The following is a 22,731-nucleotide window of genomic DNA, read 5'->3' on the forward strand; positions in this document are numbered from 1 at the left end:
TTTGACAAAGATCCGAACACATTTGATGGTGATTTTTTGCAGTAATGTGACGAGTCCCAAAACGTTCAGACACTTTTTCATACTACTGTATACAGCAGTCATTAAAACAAACAAACAAAAAAAACTCTTCATTTCGCTAACTGTGCCTGGGCATTTTCACACTCCAAACTAATTGATGCTGATGCTCCATCCATTCCCGTTGCCTGCAACAGGTTTTAAGATGTGCTTTGACATGTGACTGACTTAATCTCCGCCTCCTCCCCCAGCTGTGGATTTGACACAAAGCTGCGATTTCGGTCTATGATGCGATACGCTAAACCCGCGGGCAATCTATTCGCTCGTTCAGATCAGCGAAAATTCACGTTTTGGCGCCATTGATGCCGATAAACGATCGTCCAGCCGCTAATGGATCAGACAGCTATTGCGGTCGATGACCCTGAAACATATCAAAACGTATCAGCAAAATTCCAAGGTTGTCCCATTAATCCTAGGAGATTTAAACAAATTGTGCCTCTCGCAAAGCAAACATGCCGACTACAAAAAGTCCTCTTTGAAAGTGTCAATGAAAAGTGAACGGATGGCACTCGGGCGAGCACCCTCCAGTCATCCTAAACAAAAGAGGTGGGGGTTAAGGCACGGGGAAAAAGTGGGTCAAACCTCCACAGTATAAAGGATGTGACGAACAAACAAACAGGAACAGAAGCGGCAGAACCAACGCCACCGAACAGAAAAACGGCAGCGACACTGCTGCTGCAAAACCGCACGTTTGCAGCAAAGAAGTCGAAGGCCCGTTTTGGACAAGCATTTCCGAGACCATGACGCGCAAATAGAACGTACCTGAATTTTAATTTTCCAACAGGAATTCATGACTGGGTCCTGAGGCGCACCTTTCTTTCTCTCTCCGATGCAGACAAAGGTTCCTCAAGGAGGGGTGAGGGGATCGGTATTGGACGAGGTTACATGACCCCTTGAGTAAATCCCCACTGAGATGCCACGGTCAATTCGGAAGTGGATCTGGCGGCGACTGAATAGGACAAAGAATGACGGGCTGGCCTACATTTTGGGCAAACACAGAAGCTGCTGCCGCCGCTGCTGCTTGTCCAGGCTCGCTCTCAGCTGTGTACACAGACACACACACACACACATACGCGCACTCAATCCGTCGGCGTAATCCCATTGGTTGAGCAGATTCTTCCTCCAGCTGATCTGGATGACACGGGGGAGGGGCGTAGCGCTGTTTAAATATTCATGAGTAGGGAAGGAGGCGACGGCCTTTAAATAGACTGCCTCTCTCTTTTGCTGCACACCGATCTTAACCTTAAATTACCCCCCAACTGTCCCTGCATTTCACACGTGCAACACCTGAACCTCTTAAAGTAGCGGACGGTCAATGCTGACCAACCTATGGGAGGCGACGGTACTCCCTGAGATGCACCAATCGGTGGTGAGATTGGGGTAGTTTTCTCACCCTTGCTCTCACTTACATTCAAGGACAAATCATTCACTTATTGCTGACTGTATTTGGATAGTTTGATATGATCCTTATTTAGTGATTAGCAGGGGTGAAAGTGGTTAGAATTTCTTGCCGGAACTCCCCGACGTGAAGGTTGCCACGGAGCCAGAAATTGTATTTATTTATTTAAATTTTGGGGTAAAACTACTGAAATGCAAAGAAAACTCTTTTTGGTCAGTTATTTCTATAAACACATAAAAAAACTGATTTTCATTCAAAATTGTATTTTTTCAATGATTTGCAAAATAAAAGTGAACAAAAACAGCTATAACCCCAGCCTCCATCTCCTAATTTTTATTTTTCCTCACATACTAAATGCCAAATCTCAATTTTAACTACTTAAGAACCTAGGATGCATATTAAAATTGAAGATAATGTAAACATTTACTTTTTGTTGTTGTTTTTTTTTTTTTAAATAATAAATATATAAGTAGCATACATTCAGAAAAATAAGTACAAATGACTTGTATTATGAAGAGTGAAATGGTATATATTTTGAAGATCGCGCAAAAATTGACTTTTTTAAAATCAAAAGGAAAGGAATAAGTAGCCTAACATAAATGAACAAATATAAGTCCAAAGTGCACATTGACAGCTAAGATGTTCTGAACCTCCCCATCAGAGCAAATAAAACTAAATATGATAAATAAGCCACCTTAACTCTTTCCTTGCTCTTAAAGATTTGATCCATTTTCTGTTGCGTTGCCCCTTTTTTTTTTTTTGCTGTTTCAGAAAACATGCACATTTGAACCAATCAGAGCTAACTATCTCTGGTGATCGCATGTCAGCCAAATGAACGGATAAATGAGTGCAGGCGTTTTGCTTTGCTGTGTGCATTTGCACATTAACGTGACTCGTCATCGTCAAACTCAGACAACTGCAGCAGCTGGGGAAACCTCCATGCCGTCCGTGGAATAAAATAAATAATAAATATCGGTGGAAATGGATTATGCTACACAAGCACTTTATTATGCTTGTTGTCAACACTTGTGTATGTAAATCTGATTGCTGTAGATTGTTTTCTTCTTGGAGATGAAATGCATGTGTAGCAGCTTTGTATTTTTTTTTTTACATACCGTTTTGACAATTGCCATCATATTTTCGGAATCAAAGCACCGTATAGTGGAACAAAGTTCCGGCCCTGAATTTTATACCGCAACTGCGTTCCAGCCCTGAATCTTCTACCGGAACTGCGTTCCTGACCGTTCCCAATCGTTCCCGCCCACTTTCACCCCTGGTGATTAGGGAGTAAAGAGTGAGCGAATGAATCATTCTCTCACTTCTGACTCCTTCATGACTAAATTATCCTCTAAAAACTAACGTGGATTAAATGACACTTGGGCCTAATTTGGACATTTTCCATGATGAACTGGGAAGAGTCAGGCATTTTTTATTCTCTAAATGTTTCGCCAAAGAAAAAAATAAGACAAATGGAATTTTTGCAAAACGATCAAAACAGATGCCAACTTACTTGATAAATACATGAGTAAATATCGCCTTATGACCATCTCTGCCTTTTCACAAGTGATCGTCTAGTAGAGATCATTGTATGAAATTAGCCACTAACGTTATCATATACAGTGGGGCAAATAAGTATTTAGTCAACCACTAATTGTGCAAGTTCTCCCACTTGAAAATATTAGAGAGGCCTGTAATTGTCAACATGGGTAAACCTCAACCATGAGAGACAGAATGTGGAAAAAAAAAACAGAAAATCACATTGTTTGATTTTTAAAGAATTTATTTGAAAATCATGGTGGAAAATAAGTATTTGGTTGATACCAAAAGTTCATCTCAATACTTTGTTATGTACCCTTTGTTGGCAATAACGGAGGCCAAACGTTTTCTGTAACTCTTCACAAGCTTTTCACACACTGTTGCTAGTATTTTGGCCCACTCCTCCATGCAGATCTCCTCTAGAGCAGTGATGTTTTGGGGCTGTCGTTGGGCAACACGGACTTTCAACTCCCTCCCCAGATTTTCTATGGGGTTGAGACCTGGAGACTGGCTAGGAGGACAGGACCTTAAAATGCTTCTTACGTAGCCACTCCTTTGTTGCCCTGCCTGTGTGTTTGGGATCATTGCCATCCTGAAAGACCCAGCCACGTCTCATCTTCAATGCCCTTGCTGATGGAAGGAGATTTTCACTCAAAATCTCTCGATACATGGCCTGACTCATTCTTTCCTTTACATATTCTCATATGAAGGTAATTCGTTCCATGACCTTGTTTGTAAGTCGAAATAGTCGTATGTCGAGCAGGATTTTCCCATAAGAATACATTATAATTCCATTACTTCGTTCCACAGCCCAAAATTACACTAAATCCTTAATAAATACTGCTGGTACCATTACAAATGGCAATTACACATAGCAAAACAAATTATTTATAAAAACTGGAATACTAATAGTAATAATTCCTGTAATATTGTAACGAATCGGGTTCTAATGTGGCGGACGTGTTTTACGTGCTGTACGTGGCAGAGAGATGGAAAAACCTGACGAAGCTGGCGATTTCTTTGGCGATGGTACCACAATAATAATGGACACCTTAACTTATAAAGACTGGCGAACGGACGTCGGAGGAGGACCGTCGAGATCGTACTCTTTCTGCGGCCATATAGTTAAGCCAGTTCACGGATTTACAGCCCACGCTCATATTTTTGCTATAACTTCCAGCTGAATTTCAATGGTAAATGTCACCTTTTTCACCACCTGCCCTGACCTTCTTGGAACCTGTGTTGATTTCTCTCACAAGGAAATTCCACCGTGCGTCCGCCTGACGCCTTCCAAAGATCCCAACTATCTCCCTAATAACATGGATGTTTCGTACGCATTGAGAACCGTGTCATTGAACTGCGGAAAGGCTGATACATTTTCAGGACAGCAATTTTATTTAGAAGGGTAATTTTGGAGGGTATTCATTTTCATGACAGCAATGTTATTTGGAAGGGTCATTTTGGAGGTTATTATACTTAAGAAATTAGTTCAACATTTAGGCTCACTTAAAGGTGACACAATGCACTTGGCTATTTCTACTATTTCAAAGAAAGAAACATTGCTTGTGACAGTTTTTTTGCTCCTAATGGAGGCTTTTTCTTGACCGTTCTCCTAACAACACGTCCCTTAGCTACGCAGCCAGCAATCCTGCTTTCAGAGCAAACAAGTCAAAAGAATGCAAGGTCGCCGCGTGCTCTCCCTCCGCAAAGGAAAATATGAACGCGATGCTCCTCTTTCACAAAGTACAGTAAAGCCTGATTGGCTGGCGGCGGACGTCAGCGGCGGGGATACGGGAGCGCTCTCTCACTCCGGGGTGACTCACTGTTATGGAACAGAGCGGAACACAACGTGCTTCAATGGAAAATAGGGGCGGCAGCCATCCAGCTACTACACATGTCGGAGCGGTTGAAATGTAATGAGGCAGAAGATCCAGGGCTCTTATCCAACTTGTCACGGTGGAATGGAATAAAATGACATGTAACACATTGGCTGCTGTTGATGGTGATAGACATCCAATCTATTTGAAATGGAAGGGTGCCAGCCAATAAAATGTGCTCTTGGCCAAGAAATATCCTTCCACTTTTGGAATCAGGTAAAAAAAAAAATCAGGTTCTTTAAACATATATAGTTTTTGAAAATATTAACTCATTGACCGCCATTGACGGAGATTATAAAGATTAGATGTCCAATTAATTTTGACCGGGAACGATCACTTCCGGCACCCCAGTGAAATTGGATTGGACATCTATCTCCATCAATAGCGGTGAAACATTACTCGATGCCGGGCTTCGCAGTTGGAATGGATGAGATGACTAGAACTGTCAATGGCAGTAAATGAGTTAAGGGCAAACAAGCAATAAAATAAGATACGGGTAGTCGCCGGGTTACGAACGAGTTTCGTTCCTAGGCTGGCGATGCAACCTGGATTTCCGGATAAATCGGAATTAACCCTTTAAGTACCTCTAAATAAAAAATAACTGTCCAAAAACATGTAATATACGTCATATTAACTCATTTCCGATCTATCGCCCAAACAAAAAACAAGCCTTAAAACCAATTTAAAGCAATAAAACTGGCCACTGGAGGGCAGTAGCGCATTTGTTAAGACCTCACAACCCAATTCAAACAGTACAACTTTATTAGGGAAGTTAGCAGAGCCCCTCCGCAGCTTGCTGCTCAGGTCCACCGCACGCTCGAGTGTCCTGCACGGAAACACGCACGGCCAAACCAGTTCCCCCCCAGGAACATAAGTTCCCCAGGCAAACGAGACAGTGGTCACCACAAAAAAAAAGACTAAAAAAAAAAATCCATCTTTACGAGACAGTCGGCAATGAGGGAAAAGTTTAACCGCTGTCGCAGCCACCAAACGTCATCTCTCAGTTAGGTAAGTGTGAATAAATTGTTACTTTGCTATCAAAAGCTCTATTTGGCTGGTTGTTCATGTTATTTTGTAAAAGGAAAACATTATTCAGATGTTTGGGATGTCACTGAAGCAAAAAATAGCCGTGTTAAAGTCACAGTTATGTTTGAAATTTTCGCGTTTACAAAAAGCTAATTTTCTCCGTTTTTTCATCAGAAATTGGAAAATTGCTCAAACTAAGCTATTTTCTAATCCTGATTTCTAAAGAATGGAAAAAGATATGAACTTACTTTTTTTTTCTGCTGAAAGGAGGGAGTCTAATCTTTCTTTTGGTGGGTTCCATGTTTATATAGCAATAGAACAGAATTTTTTGTGGGCTTTGCAAAATCAGTCAAAATCCAGTAAAATGGCCGGGAGCGAAGGGCCTTGCTCCGGTGAAAATGGCTGGGAGTGAATGAGTTAATAAGATCACGTATGTTGTGATAAATGCAGTTATATTGAATGACTATTCGGCCTTTTAAAAAACACAATTCCGGCTTTACTCGTGAGTGAGTTGCTTTGCTGAGGAGAGGAGAGAGTAGAGACTAGGGGTGTGACAAAATATCGAAATGGTGATATATCGTGATAGGTTATCAATATGCTTCTGCCAAGAATCGAGATATCGTTTTAAAAAGGTGTCAATGTCTAAAAAAAATAAATAAATAAATAGGAACCAACAAGTTGCTACCAAAATCTTCCACCATAATAGTGTCTCAGTTAACTCTAAGGCTGGATTGACGGTGCAATCTGATGCCGAATCCATTTAGACTGGGAACGTTCATTCCAAACCAGAGCATTTACAGTCATTCTGTCCGATTTCCAGGGCATTTACACGTCATTTCCTGTTGAGTTTGAGTCACTGCCTATTCATTTTGGGTGATTCCCAGGTCACTTCCTGTTCTGTAACTCAAAATAAACAGGAAGTGACCTGTAAAATACCCCAAAATCAACAGGGGGTAACTGAAAATCAACAGGTAAACGACCTTAAATAGCCCAAATTACCTCATTGCCTGGCATTGGCTGCCACTGTTGGCCATAGATGTTCAATCCGTTTGAAGTGGGAGGGATGGCAGCGAATGAACGAATGAAGAATGTTCATTCGCTGCCACCCTCCCAGTTCAAACGGATTGGACGTCTACTAGTTATAAACTTATTCCAATTCACAGCAGAAGCTTGCTTTTCTGTTTATTAGTTGTTTGTAGAATATTCTTGAATGATTTCCTGACCAATGTATCAAGATTCGTATTATCGCCATATCGTCAGATCATTATCGTGAGCTTTGTATCGCAAATCGTATCGTATCTTGAGGTACCAAGAGGTTCCCACTCCTAGTAGAGACTGGGGGATATCATGGCCGCTCAGGTCGCCTCTCTTAACGCAAGCTCACCGTCCCAACGCAAATGGACCGTGACTCGCAAGAGGAGTCAGCGCCGGAGGAGAAGCAGCAGCGGCAGCAGCAGCATGAGAACTAGGAAGTGGGAAGTCCGAAAAAGGCGCATTGTCGGCGGCCAGGGAAGAACGGGAGGTTGAGGCGGGTGTCGGTCAGAGGAGAACTGGAGGTTGGGGCGGGCGTCATGACGCTCCCAACATGAAAAGGGCGCTTCTCGGGCGGACACATGAGAACCTGAGATGACAGCAGGTGGGACCTGACGACGTCAGGAACTGCAGTACTGCGGTGACTCTGTTTGAGGAGGTGTAACCGACCGCGCCCGCGTTTCAACCTCCCTCGTCTAGGTCAGGACTCCAACCTGCGCCGCACGACGCGTCCACACGGCAGACGGCGGTTCGAGTCCTCACCTGGACGAAGGGGATCGGAACACGGGCGCAGCCGGTTACATTGGTGCCGTGACCCAGATCGGCAGTAAAGGTTTTCGGAGGGTGAGCGTAGTGGGTACACGCAGCGTGTGCCTTCACTGCCAATCCCGAACCAGCGCCGCACGTCGCGTCCACACGGCAGGCGGAGGCTAGGCAATAAACTAGAGCTGAAGGCCTAGCCGGTTTTCCACGCAAGGTTTTCCATGCACCGCACACATGGACCTGTGTGTACCCGTTACAGAGGCATGGCAAAAATTAGGTACTGTTTACGCGACAAAAAAAAAAAAACATGAAGGGTTGGTTGCCAACGGGCTTACATTCATAAGAGATTCACATGATTACTGGGTTCTAGATCACAGAACTGATTTGTGTACACTCTACCCCTTTCAATCACTTAGCTTATAGACACCCCTACCCCCCGTCCCCCTCTTTCACTGGCCAATAGGCCCCCACATGGTGTGAACCGGAAATACATCTCGCTGACGATGGCACCGGCATATTAGTAATTAGTCTAGATGTTCGATGTATTTCTTGTTGTTTCTTTTCTTCTGTCCCCCCATAATCCCTCCCTGTTCGCTGCTTTGTCATAATAAAAAGGTATTTTGAATGATCACAATGGGAGTATGTCAGACTCTCAATGTGAAACATTAAAACTGTTCAGACTATCCGGGCACTTAGACTTTCATTCTCTGTGTCAAACAGCTGAACAGGACAGGTTATAAAATAAATAAATAAATCAATCAATAAATAAATAAAATTTTATTTTCGGCTTTTGGTTAAAACACCGAAAGTTTACCACCGAATAGTTTGAACGTTACTAGTTTTGTTGTTGTTGAAAAAAACAAAATAAAATAAATAAATAAATAAATAAAACATGAATGGCAGACGAGACTTCGGCGTCGTAAAGTGGAAATCGCGTAAGTAATGTTATATACTGTATATTTACAATACTGAAACAAACTTTACAGAAAATATGCAGCGACAGAATTTTTTTTAAAGTAAATAACCACTAAAATTGCTCCATTAATCAAATTGGACTATTTCTTTATAAAGGCTTGCTTATGTGAAAATAAAAGACTGAAATTCTGCAGTTTGTTCCATGATTTCAACATGTCAGGTTTTGACCGTTTAAGTGACTAGCTCCATCTAGTGTTAAACCTGAGATGTGTAATATAGGCTGAACTCCAGCTTCTTGTGTGGGCCATATGCAATGATATTTTCATGATTTGCTGCAGGCCAATAAAAAGCTGGGCAGCGGGCCATAGTTTGGATCCCACTGGTCAAAATGCTTAACCCATTATAGGGCACTCATTGGCTGCCATTGATGGCACTAAACCTCCCAGTCTGCGCATTCAGTTTCACTCCTCCCAGTTTAAATTGGACAAACATTTGTCATTGTCAATGGCAGCTAATGAGCAAATTGCTTTCAATTTTGGCGTCAGCATAAAAATCAAACTCTAATTTAAAAAAACAACAACCTAAAATCCCAATGTTGTCGTAGTTGGTGTTATGACCCACCTTTTTAATTTTAAATATTTTTTTGTTTTATTTATGCACCCTAAGTGTGTAATGCGTGTGCCTATATAAGGCACTTCTGGTTTGTTGATCCAGAGGCATCCTAATCAATGACGATTTCCTATCACTGTCAAAGGCAGCAAACAAGTTAAGGCTATCTAAGTAGAAAATCATCTATTAGCATCCACCTCAGAGCCTTCATCTAAATGAGACAAGCACTTTTCACATTCATAAAATAGAGACTGCACTGGCATCTGCATTACCAATGTGTCACACTGCAGTTGAAGGCTATTAAGACACACACCCCCCCCAAAAAAAAAAAAAAAAAAAGTTGGGCTCGCTTAATTAAACATTACAGTGGCGGGCTAACACGGCGGATGAGCAGCTATTAAAGTTATCAGCATGCAACGCGTGCATCGTGTTTCTTTTTGGTTCATTAGTTTGAGCTTCCAGCAGCGAGAACATTCACAGACGAGCGCTATATGCTAGTTAGGAGTGGGAACCTCTTGGTACCTCAGGATACGATACGATTTGCGATACAAAGCTCATGATAACGATGATCTGACGATATGGCGATCCAACGATTATCGATACATTGGTCAGGAAATCATTCTAGGATATTCTACAAACAACATAGAACAGAAAAACAAGCTTCTGCTGTGAATTGGAATGAGATTATCACTTGTAGACGTCCAATCCATTTCATTCGCTGCCATCCCTCCCACTTCAAATGGATTGAACGTCTATGGCCATCAGTGGCAGCCAATGCCAGGCAATGAGGTAATTTTGGGCCATTTAAGGTCATTTACCTGTTGATTTTCATTTACTTCCTGTTGATTTTGGGGTATTTTATGGGTCACTTCCTGTTTATTTTGAGTTACAGATCAGGAAGAGACCTGGGAATCACCCGAATCAATAGGCAGTGACTCAAACTCAACAGGAAATGACCTGTAAATGCCCCAAAATGTGATCTGTAAATGCCCTGAAAATCGGACAGAATAACTGTAAATGCTCTGGTTTCGAATGAACAAACGTTCCCAGTCTAAATGATTTGGCGTTGAGCACCATCAATGCAGCCGTATAGTTAACTGAGACACTATTATGGTGGAAGATTTTGGTAGCAACTTGTTGGTTCCCCCTTTTTTTTTTTTTTTAAACAGTGACACCTTTTTAAAACGATATCTCGATTCTTGGCAGGAGCATATTGATAACCTTTTGGGATACAAAGTATCACCATATATCACCATTTCGATATATTGTCACACCCCTAATGCTAGTAGTCAACTTCGTTCAACTGACTCAAGTTTACTCTCAGTCTCTAGTCTAGACAATAATGTTATGTTAACAATCAGCATTCCCTTTTAAGTCACGGTAATGCAAGAAATGAAATCAGCCAGTAATGTAACATAAACATATGACAAGCAAAGACACTAAAGAAAGAACCTGACGCAAATGTAGTGTGCTGGTACATAACATGACAAAATAAGAGCTCTTTATTGATAATGCATATTTCAAAGAAGAAGATGATAACAAAAACGTTGACAATGCAGGGTCGTTTTTGTATATTTTAAAACTTGTGAGACATTGTTCTTTTTAGAAATCCCTTGCAATGTTTAGTCAATTTCTTCATTTTTTTTTAAAGATTGATTTTATATATTGTTGACGTTTTATATTTATATTTACTGTTTTATGTAGTTAATATTCTCTTCACATGTAAATAGGGTTGTTCCGATCATGTTTTTTTGCTCCCGATCCGATCCCGATTGTTTCAGTTTGAGTATCTGCCGATCCCGATATTTCCCGATCCGATTGCGTTTTTTTTTTTGCTCCCGATTCAATTCCAATCATTCCCGATAATTTTTCCCGATCATATACATTTTGGCAATGCATTAAGAAAAAAATGAATAAAACTCGGACGAATATGTACATTCAACATACAGTACATAAGTACTGTATTTGTTTATTTTGACAATAAATCCTCAAGATGGTATTTACATTATTAATTATTATTATTATTATTATTATTTCTGTGAGCGGGATCCACGGATAGAAAGACTTGTAATTCTTAAAGGATACATGTGACTTTGTATATTGTGACTAAATATTGCCATCTAGTGTATTTGTTGAGCTTTCGGTAAATGATACTGTAGCCATTTAACTGTTCTGCCCAAATGCATGATGGGAAGTGAAACCATGACTGTGCGTTGTGACACCAATTGATATATCTTCTCTGCGTTGAGAAATAACATATGGTGTTAAGAAAAAGATCAACTACTACCTTTCTTCCCCACATTGCTTCCCACGATATTTTTAATTGTTGAGAGGGGGATTTTAAGGCTTTAGCCAATTAATTAAAGGCTCCAAAGACTGCCTAAATTCACTCTACTCATTTTACATTGCCTTTTAGCTCTATATATAGGTAAAACGGTGCCTTTATAGATTGAACGCGACAATGCGTGAGTGGGTCGTGCAGCGCATGCGTTACGTTAACGCGATAAATTTGACTTTAAGCCAAAACTAAAGACTCTGGATGAGTGTAAGACATTTTGTCTGTAACGTGAAATACAATTAGAAAACGATTTAATTAAAAAATATACATACATTAAAAAAAGGCATGTCCGATATTTTTTTGCCGATTCCGATACTTTGAAAATGACGTGATCGGACCCAATCGATCGGGATGCCGATTGATCGAGACATCTTTACATGTTAATAATAGACTCAGATCCTTTCATGTTTCTTGATGTTTTGGTACAGATTCTTGAAGATAAAAATCACGTCGGGAAAAATAAAATTGTCACACGACTAGAGATCGGACGATATCAAAAAATAAAATATAGACAAAAACTATAAAAATATAATAATATAAAAATTTTAAAAGGGTTTATCAATAGTAAACATCCACTCCATTTGAAGTGGGAGGCTGGCAGTTCGTCCATTTGCTGCCAGCTCCCTTCCACTTCAAATGGTTTGGACGTCAAGGGCCGTCAAGGCCTGCCAATGAGTTAGTTTACCACTTGGCTCCTCTTACTGACATGTGAAGTCATTATGTGCCCTTCCTTTGAAGCCAAATCAATAGTCAGGCCGAGTGAGTCTGCCTTTAGTGGGCGGAATACATTACAGCCTTATGAGAGGGATAAGACGCTATCATTTCCTGTTCAAATGAAGGATCTGCGTAAGAGGGACAGCTTCTCATGTTCCCGAAAAGCTTTTTGCAGGAAAAGGATTGCTCGTACTGCACTTGATGTGCTCGCGTAAGAAGGGCCCCGGCATCACCTGCCGCTAAACAGATGGCCCGCCAGAACCCCCGACAGACGGACAGGCCGCCGAGCGTGCCTCTCCTCCAAAAACAGGAGACCATCAAGATTCTCCGGGTGTTCGCAGGAAGTCGAGGCTCAGCTCAGCGGGATCGGAAGCGCAAGGTCACTAAGCTTCCCGCCCCGAATTCGAACTTTTTCGGACATCCTCACATGACCTCACAACACATTAATATGAGGTCGTGTGTGTGTGTCGATTATTGATGTGAAATAGCGTCGCACCGATGCGGTCCCGATATACAGTAGCACTAAAAGGACATCATCGGAATCAGGGAGTGCTAAGAAATAATGAGAAGTAACAATGCTGCACAACATGCACATTTTGAGGTTTGGTTTCCAAGATGGCCACCAGCTACGCACACTGCTGTACATCCTGTTGCATCTAATTGTTCTCATGCTGTTTAGCTTATCACGAACATTCAATTCAATGTCAAGTTAGTACAAGTAATTTAGTATTAAAAGTAGGGCTGTCAAAATTATCACGTTAACGCGCGGTAATTAATTTTTTTAATTAATCACGTTAAAATATTTGACGAAATTAACGCACATGTCCCGCTCAGACAGCATTCTGCCTTTTGGTAAGTTTTACAGCAAGGCTTTTTGTGCTGCAGCACAACAGCGAACTCTTGTGGTCGCTTTGCGATTTATTGCGGTTTATTTTTTTCTTGCCAGTTCATATGGCTGCACGACGTCTCGGGCTGAAGCCTACGTTGTAATGTTGTGCTTATATGATCCTTGGACAAGATTTGTCTGTAAGTATGGTTGTTGTAAAGAATGTACATATTATGTTAGTAAGCGAACTGTTCTATTTTTTGTATGAGACGCTTTTTGTTTATGTTTAGTGAACCTGTATAGCGTGCTAAGCTAACGGTGTTGCTAATGCAATGCTTGTGTACTTTTTTTTTGTAGTTTCACTACGGTCTAAAGAGGACAATGGTTTGAGGCTATTTTATTAATAAATCAGATGAAAAAGGAAGAAGTCTGATTATTAAGGCGTCGTTCACTAGCTGTCTAGCTTTGGAAAAAGTAGAGGCTTCGGAGTGAGGACAGCATAGACATTTAAATGACAGTAGAGTGAAATGCCCACTACAGTCCTTATGTACCGTATGTTGAATGTACAGTGGGGAGAACAAGTATTTGATACACTGCCAATTGGCAGTGTATCAAATACTTGTTCTCCCCACTGTATATATCCATCTTGTGTCTTATCTTTCCATTCCAACAATTTATTTTACAGAATATATATAATTTACAGAAAAATATGGCATATTTTATAGACGGTTTGAATTGCGATTAATTGCGATTAATTACGATTAATTAATTTTTAAGCTGTAATTAACTCGATTAAAAATTTTAATCGTTTGACAGCCCTAATTAAAAGTAAGACTGCAGCTATCGATTGTTTTAGTAGTCGATTAATCAATAAACTAGTTAGTTTGAATAATCGAGTATCTGATAAGGAACATATAAAGTTAAAATAGCTGAACTGAGCCTCAAACCGTATAAAAGAATAAATGAGGATCTAAGTACAACAAAAGAACAATTGGCTAACGTACATAGCAAAAGTCTAAATGCTAAATGCTATAAAATGCTAACTGTTGTTTTTTTTTTTTTTTTTTTTTTAACAATGCTCTTAACAAATGGTTCAAACACATATTCCCACCAAAAAACGGCTAAATATGGCGATAAACTAAATTAGAAATGCATTAAAAAAAACATTAGTTCAAACAAAAATTTAGCTTACATTAGTTTTAACAGGGAGCAGCTGGATTCAGCCTTGTGAAATGAGTTATGTCATATGCACTGTTGCCACTAGAGGGCAGTGTATCCGCCCAAATAAAGAAAACTAAATGCAAACACTTTCAAAAAAAACCATTATTACGCCACTTTAATTAAACGAATACTTGAAGCAGCAAAACTTAATTTGAGTTAATTCAAATCTTTTTCCAAATCGAATTAATCGTTGCAGCACTAATTTAAAAAAAAACAATGTTTTGCAAAAACTTTGCATTGGAGCAACGTTTCTGTGAAACAAAACTCACTATTGGCGCCTGATTCCTTTGGTGGAACAGGGAAAAGAAGAGGATGGATAAGCGGGGGGAAAAAACAAACTTATGATTGGTGCCCCAATTCTTTGGATGTAAAAGAAAAAACAAGTACGTAGTTGGTTTGGGGGTAAAAGTTTCCTCATAGGAAATAGAAATAGGAAATAGAAAACGAGCGTGGATGAGCAAAAAATAAAAAAACTCACAATTCATACGCCCAGATTCCTCAGGTGGAAAAGTGAATGAAAGAGTGAATGAGGGGGAACAAGTACACAGGTACTCCGATGATATCTTGGGTGAAAAAGGTGGTTAGGGTTTAAAAAAAAAAAAAAAAAAACTAACCCTTCTATTTGATGCTTTTTGGGGCACACACTGTGGAATTTGGAAAAAAGCACCTCATCACAAAAGAAACAGAATAAAACATTAACAGCAGAATTCCAAAACTTAGCACATGTGGGACGTTTGCTATCAGGGGGATGAAGACACAGTTTAGGTAGTGTTTGGGAGCTAAATATTTATTTTAACACTGCTTGTCCATCAGCAATGATATTATTAGCTGACTGCTAACAAGTAAATTGACTAGAACTGAATCATGGTACACAACTTGTGATGACACCCGCGCCCATTTCAAGACTATTTCATAATCTTCCCTCCCATGGCCCTTTTTAAAATTGAACTAAAACTGGGAACATCTGAATTTCCAACTAAAACAACTAATTCAATGACATTTCTCCCAGTAGTAGAATGAGCAACCTACATTTTCTCATTAGATGACATTATCTTGCATTCACTTACCAATTGATTCAACGGAAAGGTCACGAAAGAGCAAAAACGATACGTAAATGTTGTATCAGGATCAAATATTGGATTGTGAAAGTACTGGCTCAGTTATTTGTTTTTGCAGTACCAAAGGTCAGCAAAAAGTAATCTTACACTGCCACCCTCCCACTTCAAATGGATTGGACTTCTACTAGTGATAAACTCATATCAATCAGATGGATGATTGGACGCCACGTGATTGGACACAAACTTTGTCACTACATGCCAACCTTACATATTCACCATTTGTCGGACAAGATCAAGATAACGACCAAAGGCTATATTCGACCGAAAGGTCTTGGAAGAGTAAAAACGAGGCGGCATTTATCTCTGTGTGATGTGAGACGAGCTTGTCGGTATCTCAAGCCTCCATCTTGACCGGAGCGGCGTGAGGTCAATTGAGAGGAGAGCGCCACGGAAATGTGAAAAGAGGAGTCTGGTTACCTCCAGAGAAAATCAGCATCAAGTGTTGTGGGTCACTCGTCTGTCGTCACTATCATCGGACATAGAGCCTATTTCATAGCATATACGGCTCAGTGCGTCTGCAAAACAAAACGTGTTGCTCCCAAATATTTAATAAGTCACAATTTTGGCATGACCAAATGTATCAACAGTTGTTTTATTATAGCCTACACCAGTAATTCTCAGTGTGGTTCACGGGTGCCTTAAAACGGTACCTGAAACCATAGGCACAATTTGAATTTTGGAGAAGGGGGGCACAACATGTTGATGAACCCAAAACGCAGTTTCAGCAATAAAATTAACTTCAAAGAATAATTATAACAATAAGTTGAAAATAAGCTTTTTTTGTTTCCCATCATTTTTGAGGGGAATTCTAAATCAGGCTGCTTAGGACAGCTATACTTTTCGCCAAGATTGTCATCCAATGAATATGGTACGCCCAAGGGTGTAGGTTTGGTCTCAACATTGGTAGGGACGATATAACAGCATAACCTGCATGTACATTTTTGCTGGGGACGTGACATTGATAAGACCAAACAAAACGGGTGAATGGGGATCAGGGATACATTTCTCACAAATATAAACCAAATTGATAGGCTAAATAATTAATGCAAAATACATCTGTAATAACGTATACTAACTTTCATATGTATTGTTTCAGGTGATTAAACTGTTCCATTTAAACCTTTGTTTTCAAAAACTACTGAAGAAACTGTTTGAAAACTTCCAGAATAAATGTCTGGATTTAATTCGCAAATTTATATTTCAATATTTGAACATAACTGCAATTATATTAAAATATTTAATAAATACAAAGTTGTTAATAATCTCCTAACTATCCAGGATTGCAAAAAATAAACATTTGTCCTAAGACAACTCAACATTGTTGAGAAATTAAATAACATATATATAATATATAAAAATATACATTAGAAATAACACAAACTCTTAGCATGGGATAAAAAAAAAAAAAAAAAATCAGCCTTCCATCCGGTAAGACACTACTGCTTTTGTCCACAAGCACAGCAAAAAATGAAAGCTCCTTTGGGCTGCTTTAAACCCACATAAATAAAATAAAAAATAAAAATTGGGGAGAAAGGGATAAATCTCAGTTCACTACATTTCTCACTGTTTAATTAACGTTAACAGTAGAAAATACATACAGGAGGACACTTCTTTCTAAGCAGCTTCCTGCTCAAGTTTTGCAGGTTAGCAAATTCACACAGTTTAATGTTATGCTAAAGCTGATACAGGTCGGTCTTTCAGTAGCAAAATTAGCGGTGTGTTCCCCACCTCCACGACATTGACGTCTTTTTACATTAAATACAGTGGCTGCAGCTGGTCGGAAAAAAAAAAACCTTCAAATATCCCTCCCCTTCGAAGAGGGTGGAGGACGCAGCATGGGGCTGAGGCTGTGAGTGCGTGTGTGTGTTTGTGTGGGTGTGTGTGTTGGGGGCAGGGGTCCAAGTAATCAGCCAATCAAACGTGAATCTGAGGGGGAAAATGGACTGGCACACTCGGCAGTGAAAAGGGTTAAATGTAAGTCTCAACATAATGAAAATAATTCACTTAATAATGGTACGGCCAATTATATCCTTACAACATATTGGGAAACAATCTTAATTACCAATATAAGTGAAGTCACTATATAATGCAAATAAGGTTGCCTTAAAAGTTGGTGGGGACAATTTGAGCATCCTGAAAAGTTGGTAGTGTTATGTCCCTACCGTCCCTATGCAAACCTACGCCCTTGGGTACGCACGCCGGTGTTAACAGGTGTTCTGTCAAATTTTGCAACCAGAATCAGAATCAGAAATTGCAACTTTGTGTAAAAAATGGCCGCGAATACAGCGGTTACATAGTAAACACTACAAACTTTCTTTAAACAAAGGCATATTTACTTAAGTTTGATCATGGATGGACATGTAGAACAGTTCTCCTCAGACACATTCTGCCATGTTAGCTGCACAGAACAACTGCACGCCGCTCTCTCACTGTTTACGTCTTCGCAGTGTAGTTAAGGATTAATTTACGCAATATTCGTGTGGAACAGATACACTCACCGGCCACTTTATTAGGTACACCTGTCCAACTGCACGTTAACACTTAATTTCTAATCAACCAATCACAGGGCGGCAACTCTGTGCATTTAGGCATGTAGACATGGTTTAAGACAATCTCCTGCAGTTCAAACCGAGCATCAGTATGGGGACCAAAGGTGATTTGAGTGACTTTGAATGTGGCATGGTTGTTGGTGCCAGAAGGGCTGGTCTGAGTATTTCAGAAACTGCTGATCTACTGGGATTTTCATGCACAACCATCTCTAAGAGTTTACAGAGAATGGTCCGAAAAAGAAAAAATATCCAGTGAGCGGCAGTTCTGTGGGTGGAAATGCCTTGTTGATGCCAGAGGTCAGAGAAGAATGGCCAGACTGGTTCAAGCTGATAGAAAGGCAACAGTGACTCAAATAACCACCCATTACAACCAAAGTAGGGAGAAGAGCATCTCTGAACGCACAGTACGTCGAACTTTGAGGCAGATGGGCTACAGCAGCAGAAGACCACGCCGGGTGCCACTCCTTTCAGCTAAGAACAGGAAACTGAGGCTACAATTTGCACAAGCTCCTCGAAATTGGACACTAGAAAATTGGAAAATGTTGCCTGGTCTGATGAGTCTCAATTTCTGCTGCGACATTCGGATGGTAGGGTCAGAATTTGGCAAAACAATTACCAAAGCACAGTAAACAGGAAACATGACATTGGCGTTGGAAGGTATGGATATACCTAACAAGTGGACTTATGTGCTCACATTCATGACCACGAATGACCGAATGCTTGCGCGCTAATGCGGCTAACTTAACTGTTATGTTCGACCAATCGGAGATCCTTCAGAACTTATGAAATCGGAGTATAAGGTTAAGTCGCAGAGCCTTCTAGACGAGGGGAAAAAGAAACTCCATATAGTCCAAAGTCCAGAAAATACGATCAAAAGCGTATGCGTATGCTGCCTGTCAATCTCTGGATTCAAGTTTTATCCTCTAAAATGCAAACATTAATGTCTACTGCTCGTCATGTTGGTAATTACCAGAGAATCCTGCTAATTAAATCCGGAGTTCTGTACTTTCACTTTTTCAATTTTTTTTTTTTTACTCTTTCAGTGTTGGGCTCTGGGGTTGGTGCATTCCCAAGGCGTTCAAAATGGAAATGTAAGAAATTACCGGCATGTGGCTCGTTACATGAGGAGCCTTTAAATGCAAATTGCCGCAGCTGCTGAGGGTTCTTATTCATAGACACACGGAACAAATATGACGGTCGGTGTCAAAACGGAGACGTATCCAAACCCTCTCTGTCATTGACGGCGCCAGACGTCCAATTCATTTTGACCAGGAGGGGCGAATGAATCTGTGAAATTCCACATTTATTCCATCGATCCCCGGAAATTTCCTGTCCATCTAACGACTTCAACGCAGTTGCAATCTTGACATTCTATTGAGGTTCTTCTTTAACGTCCTTGACGACGACTTAATTAGCTTTTTTGCTCTTGAAGCTCAAGTGGATTCGCACTCGTGCAGAGGCGGGCTCGCAAAAGACACCACCTGTTCGTGGCGGTCGGCCTTCGAGAGGGAAGTCAACGACACGAGTACGTACGCGCTCACCTTCACAAATGGAGGCTGTGATAAACAATGGAAAATGACTATACTACTATGTATACATGCTCTATTTACCTACAAAAACAACTACAAAACATTTATACAGGCAGTAGTAACTATAAAAGCATTTTTTAAAAATAAATTCAATAATGCATCAAATAAAAATCAATTTTTAAAATGTTGAAAATCAGTTTTAGACATCTAATCAATATACTGCAGATCAATTCATTCAATCATTCATTCATCTTCTGAACTGCTTGAAATACAAAACTACAGTACAGTGAAAGCATGGTTCACCAAACCCCATGACAAATAGAGGAGGGAAACATGAGACTGTCTGGAGCCAGGCCTGCATGGAGGGCCCGTCGGCTAGCGCTGGGTCTGCCACCGGGCCCATCCGGGCTCAGCCCAAAGAGGCAACGTGGCTTTTCGCCACCCCTGTGGGCCCACCACGCGCGGGGCAGAGCAATCCAATGGGGTCAGGTGTGCTGCCATTTGGACGGCAGTGAAGGCAGAGGGTCTCAATGGACCAGACCCAGATGGCAGAAACTGGCTTTAAGGACATGGAACATCACCTCACTGGTGGGAAAGGAGCTTGAGCTCGTGTTGGAGGTGGAGCGCTACCAGTTAGATCTAGTGGGGCTTACCTCTCCACTTAGCCTCGGTTCTGGAACTAAACAGGGACAGGGGTTGAACCTTGTTCTTCTCTGGAGTTGCGTCAGGCGGGAGGCGGCAGGTGGGTGTGGGGATACTCACAACAGGGTCCCCCCAGGATTGATAAATCTAAATTCAAGACTTTTAAGACCTTTTTTGATGCCATTTCAACTGAAAATTAATACTTTTCTCGCACCCATTATTTAGATAATATTGAATCATATTAAAAAAATAAAGCACTGAACATCAAATTTAACCTCAATTACTAAGTGTGTTTGACAAAAGAATGCACATTTATTGAAGATACAATTAAAACACATTTAAATATAAGGTCTTTCAGAATTTTTTTTCCCCCGGATAAAATGGATTTGACACTATTATTGTAAAGCAACTTCAGAAATTACATTTGCAATACAACAGGTTTCCCTTTTAAGAGGACCTAGTCAAGGTGGTAGGTAGGTGATTGTGAAGTTGGCCACCTTAACTGTAAAGTGCTTGCAATTGGCAGTGAAAGTTTAAAAAACAGCCACTAAATGGCAGTAGTTTACCAATAATTACCACAAAATAAAAAAACTACACGACCATTTCCCTTGGTAATCTCTTTTTTTCTAATCACATTACAAGTATTATACAAAACATATGTTAATCCTTTGTTAGCTACTGAAGACATTTCTTTTATTCAGACAGAGAAAATCCATACTCTTATTTAATCAAGAAAAACATTTAAATATACCAGGAGTTGTTTTACTATTACCTACATTATAATTTGCCTATCACCATGCCATGTTATTCAGATCAACGTTACCCCGCACTTGTTCCAATAATAGACAGTGTCAACCGTGTTGTGTATCTGAGAGTGATGGTGAATCTACGACTCCCGTTTATCCATGCTAAGGCTAGTACACCTGCCAATACCCCATTGAACATGGCTAACTCTTGAGTTAAAACTGCGAAATTCACATTCATTCGAAAGGCAAACCGTGCAGAAATACATTATTGCATCTAACACATTTTAATTGGAGAAATTGGCAACTTACTATGAAATGTTAAGCAGGTCCACTGCCTTCGCATGACCCATAAACTGCGACCCAAAGTATCTGGATGCGACTTGGTCGCCGATCCAATACCTCACATGCTGGTCCAACTGTTTGGATTTGGTTGTCTTGTTGAGGCTTTCGTCGAACATAACAACTAAGGCATCTGAGCAGTTCCTTGCGTTAGCACACAGTACTGTGCGATTGGCTGCATTGTGATGTTGATGCTAATGATGCTAACGGCGCGCGCGCACAAGGTGCAGTGCATCGTAAAAATTCTACGCGTCATCTTTGTTATGGATTTTTTAAAAAAAGGATTAAAAAAAAAAAAAAAAAAAAAAACTTCGTCACGGATATAATTTAGGTTGCACTGAGATGTTCTTGAGCATTAAAACCACGGTGAAAAAATTCCAGACTTACGACAGCTAATTTAATACTTTTAGTACCTTTAATAATGGAAAACTAAATTTAATGCTTTTTTAAAATACTTTTAATAACCCGCGGGTACCCTGCACAGCCCCCGCCTGAGCGCTGCTGTGTTGGAGTTCACCCCGGTGGATGAGAGGGTCGACTCACTATGTCTCAGGGTTGTGTGTATGTGTGTGTGTGGGGTGGAGGTGGGGGGACTCTGACTGTTATTTGAGCGTATGCACGGAATATCAATTCAGACTTTTATGCCGTCTTGAAGTCCTTGATGGGACCCCTGGACTCCATTGTCTTCCTGGATTACTTCAATGCTACAGTCACCAATGGCGGAGACACCTTGAGGGGCTGGAAGGAATAGCTTCCCTGATTTAGGTCTTTGGTGCCTCAAGAGGCGGTACCCTTCGAACACCGTGGTGGACCCAAGTGGTCAGAATTCCACTACCCAAACTGACCCTTCCTCTGTTTCATAGGCAGAGTTGGCGGATGATGGGGAAATCGACTCAATCTCTCTGGGAGAAGTCACCGAGGTGGTAAAGAACTTTGCGGTGGCAAAGCCCAGGGCGTTAATGAGATTTGCCCTGAAATACTGAAGGCTCTGGGTGTTGAGGGGCTCTCATGGATGACACGCCTCTTTAACATTGCGAGGAAGTTTGGGACAGTGCTGAAAGAGCTGCAAACCGAGGTGGTGGTTCCTCTTTTTAAAAAGGGGGAACAGAGGGTGTGTTCCAACGACGAGGCATCGCATTCCTCAGCCTCCCTGGGAAAGTCTACTCCAAGGTACTGGAAAGGAGGGTCCGGCCGATTGTCGAACCCCGAATTGCGGAGGAACAATGTGGGTTCCGTTCTGGTCAGGGAGCAACCATCCAATCCCTGTACACCCACAGTGAGAGTTGTGTCCTTGTCCTCGGCAGTAAGTAAAGCCTGAGTTATACTCCCGCGTTGCGGTGACGGCGTAGCGACTACGGCGTCATTCGACATTCGATAGTTCTGCGGTGAGGGAACACGTTTCTCTGTAATTCACCGCCAAGCCACTAGAGGGATGTGGCGTTATGTTTGTACGGTTTTGGGGCATGCTTGTTTACTTC

General features: G+C 40.9%; 1 protein-coding gene across 12 annotated transcripts in view; it reads right to left on the reverse strand.

Annotated features, from left to right (window-relative positions):
* The window catches only part of marchf8 (membrane-associated ring finger (C3HC4) 8), a 127,462-nt gene that overhangs the window by 68,805 nt on the left and 35,926 nt on the right, over nucleotides 1-22,731 (reverse strand). Inside the window, exon 1 of one of the 12 annotated variants that reach the window (XM_057849256.1) lies at nucleotides 838-6,617. The exons of 10 other annotated variants lie outside the window; for them this stretch is intronic. In XM_057849256.1, coding sequence (XP_057705239.1) covers nucleotides 838-867 — 30 coding nt within the window. In that variant the 5' untranslated portion in view covers nucleotides 868-6,617. Of the gene's footprint in view, nucleotides 1-837; nucleotides 6,618-22,731 lie in introns of those variants that run through there. One more of the 12 variants, XM_057849260.1, reaches the window with a different exon arrangement.

This window comes from Corythoichthys intestinalis, chromosome 10 (assembly GCF_030265065.1).
Source record: "Corythoichthys intestinalis isolate RoL2023-P3 chromosome 10, ASM3026506v1, whole genome shotgun sequence".
NCBI classification, from domain to species: domain Eukaryota; kingdom Metazoa; phylum Chordata; class Actinopteri; order Syngnathiformes; family Syngnathidae; genus Corythoichthys; species Corythoichthys intestinalis.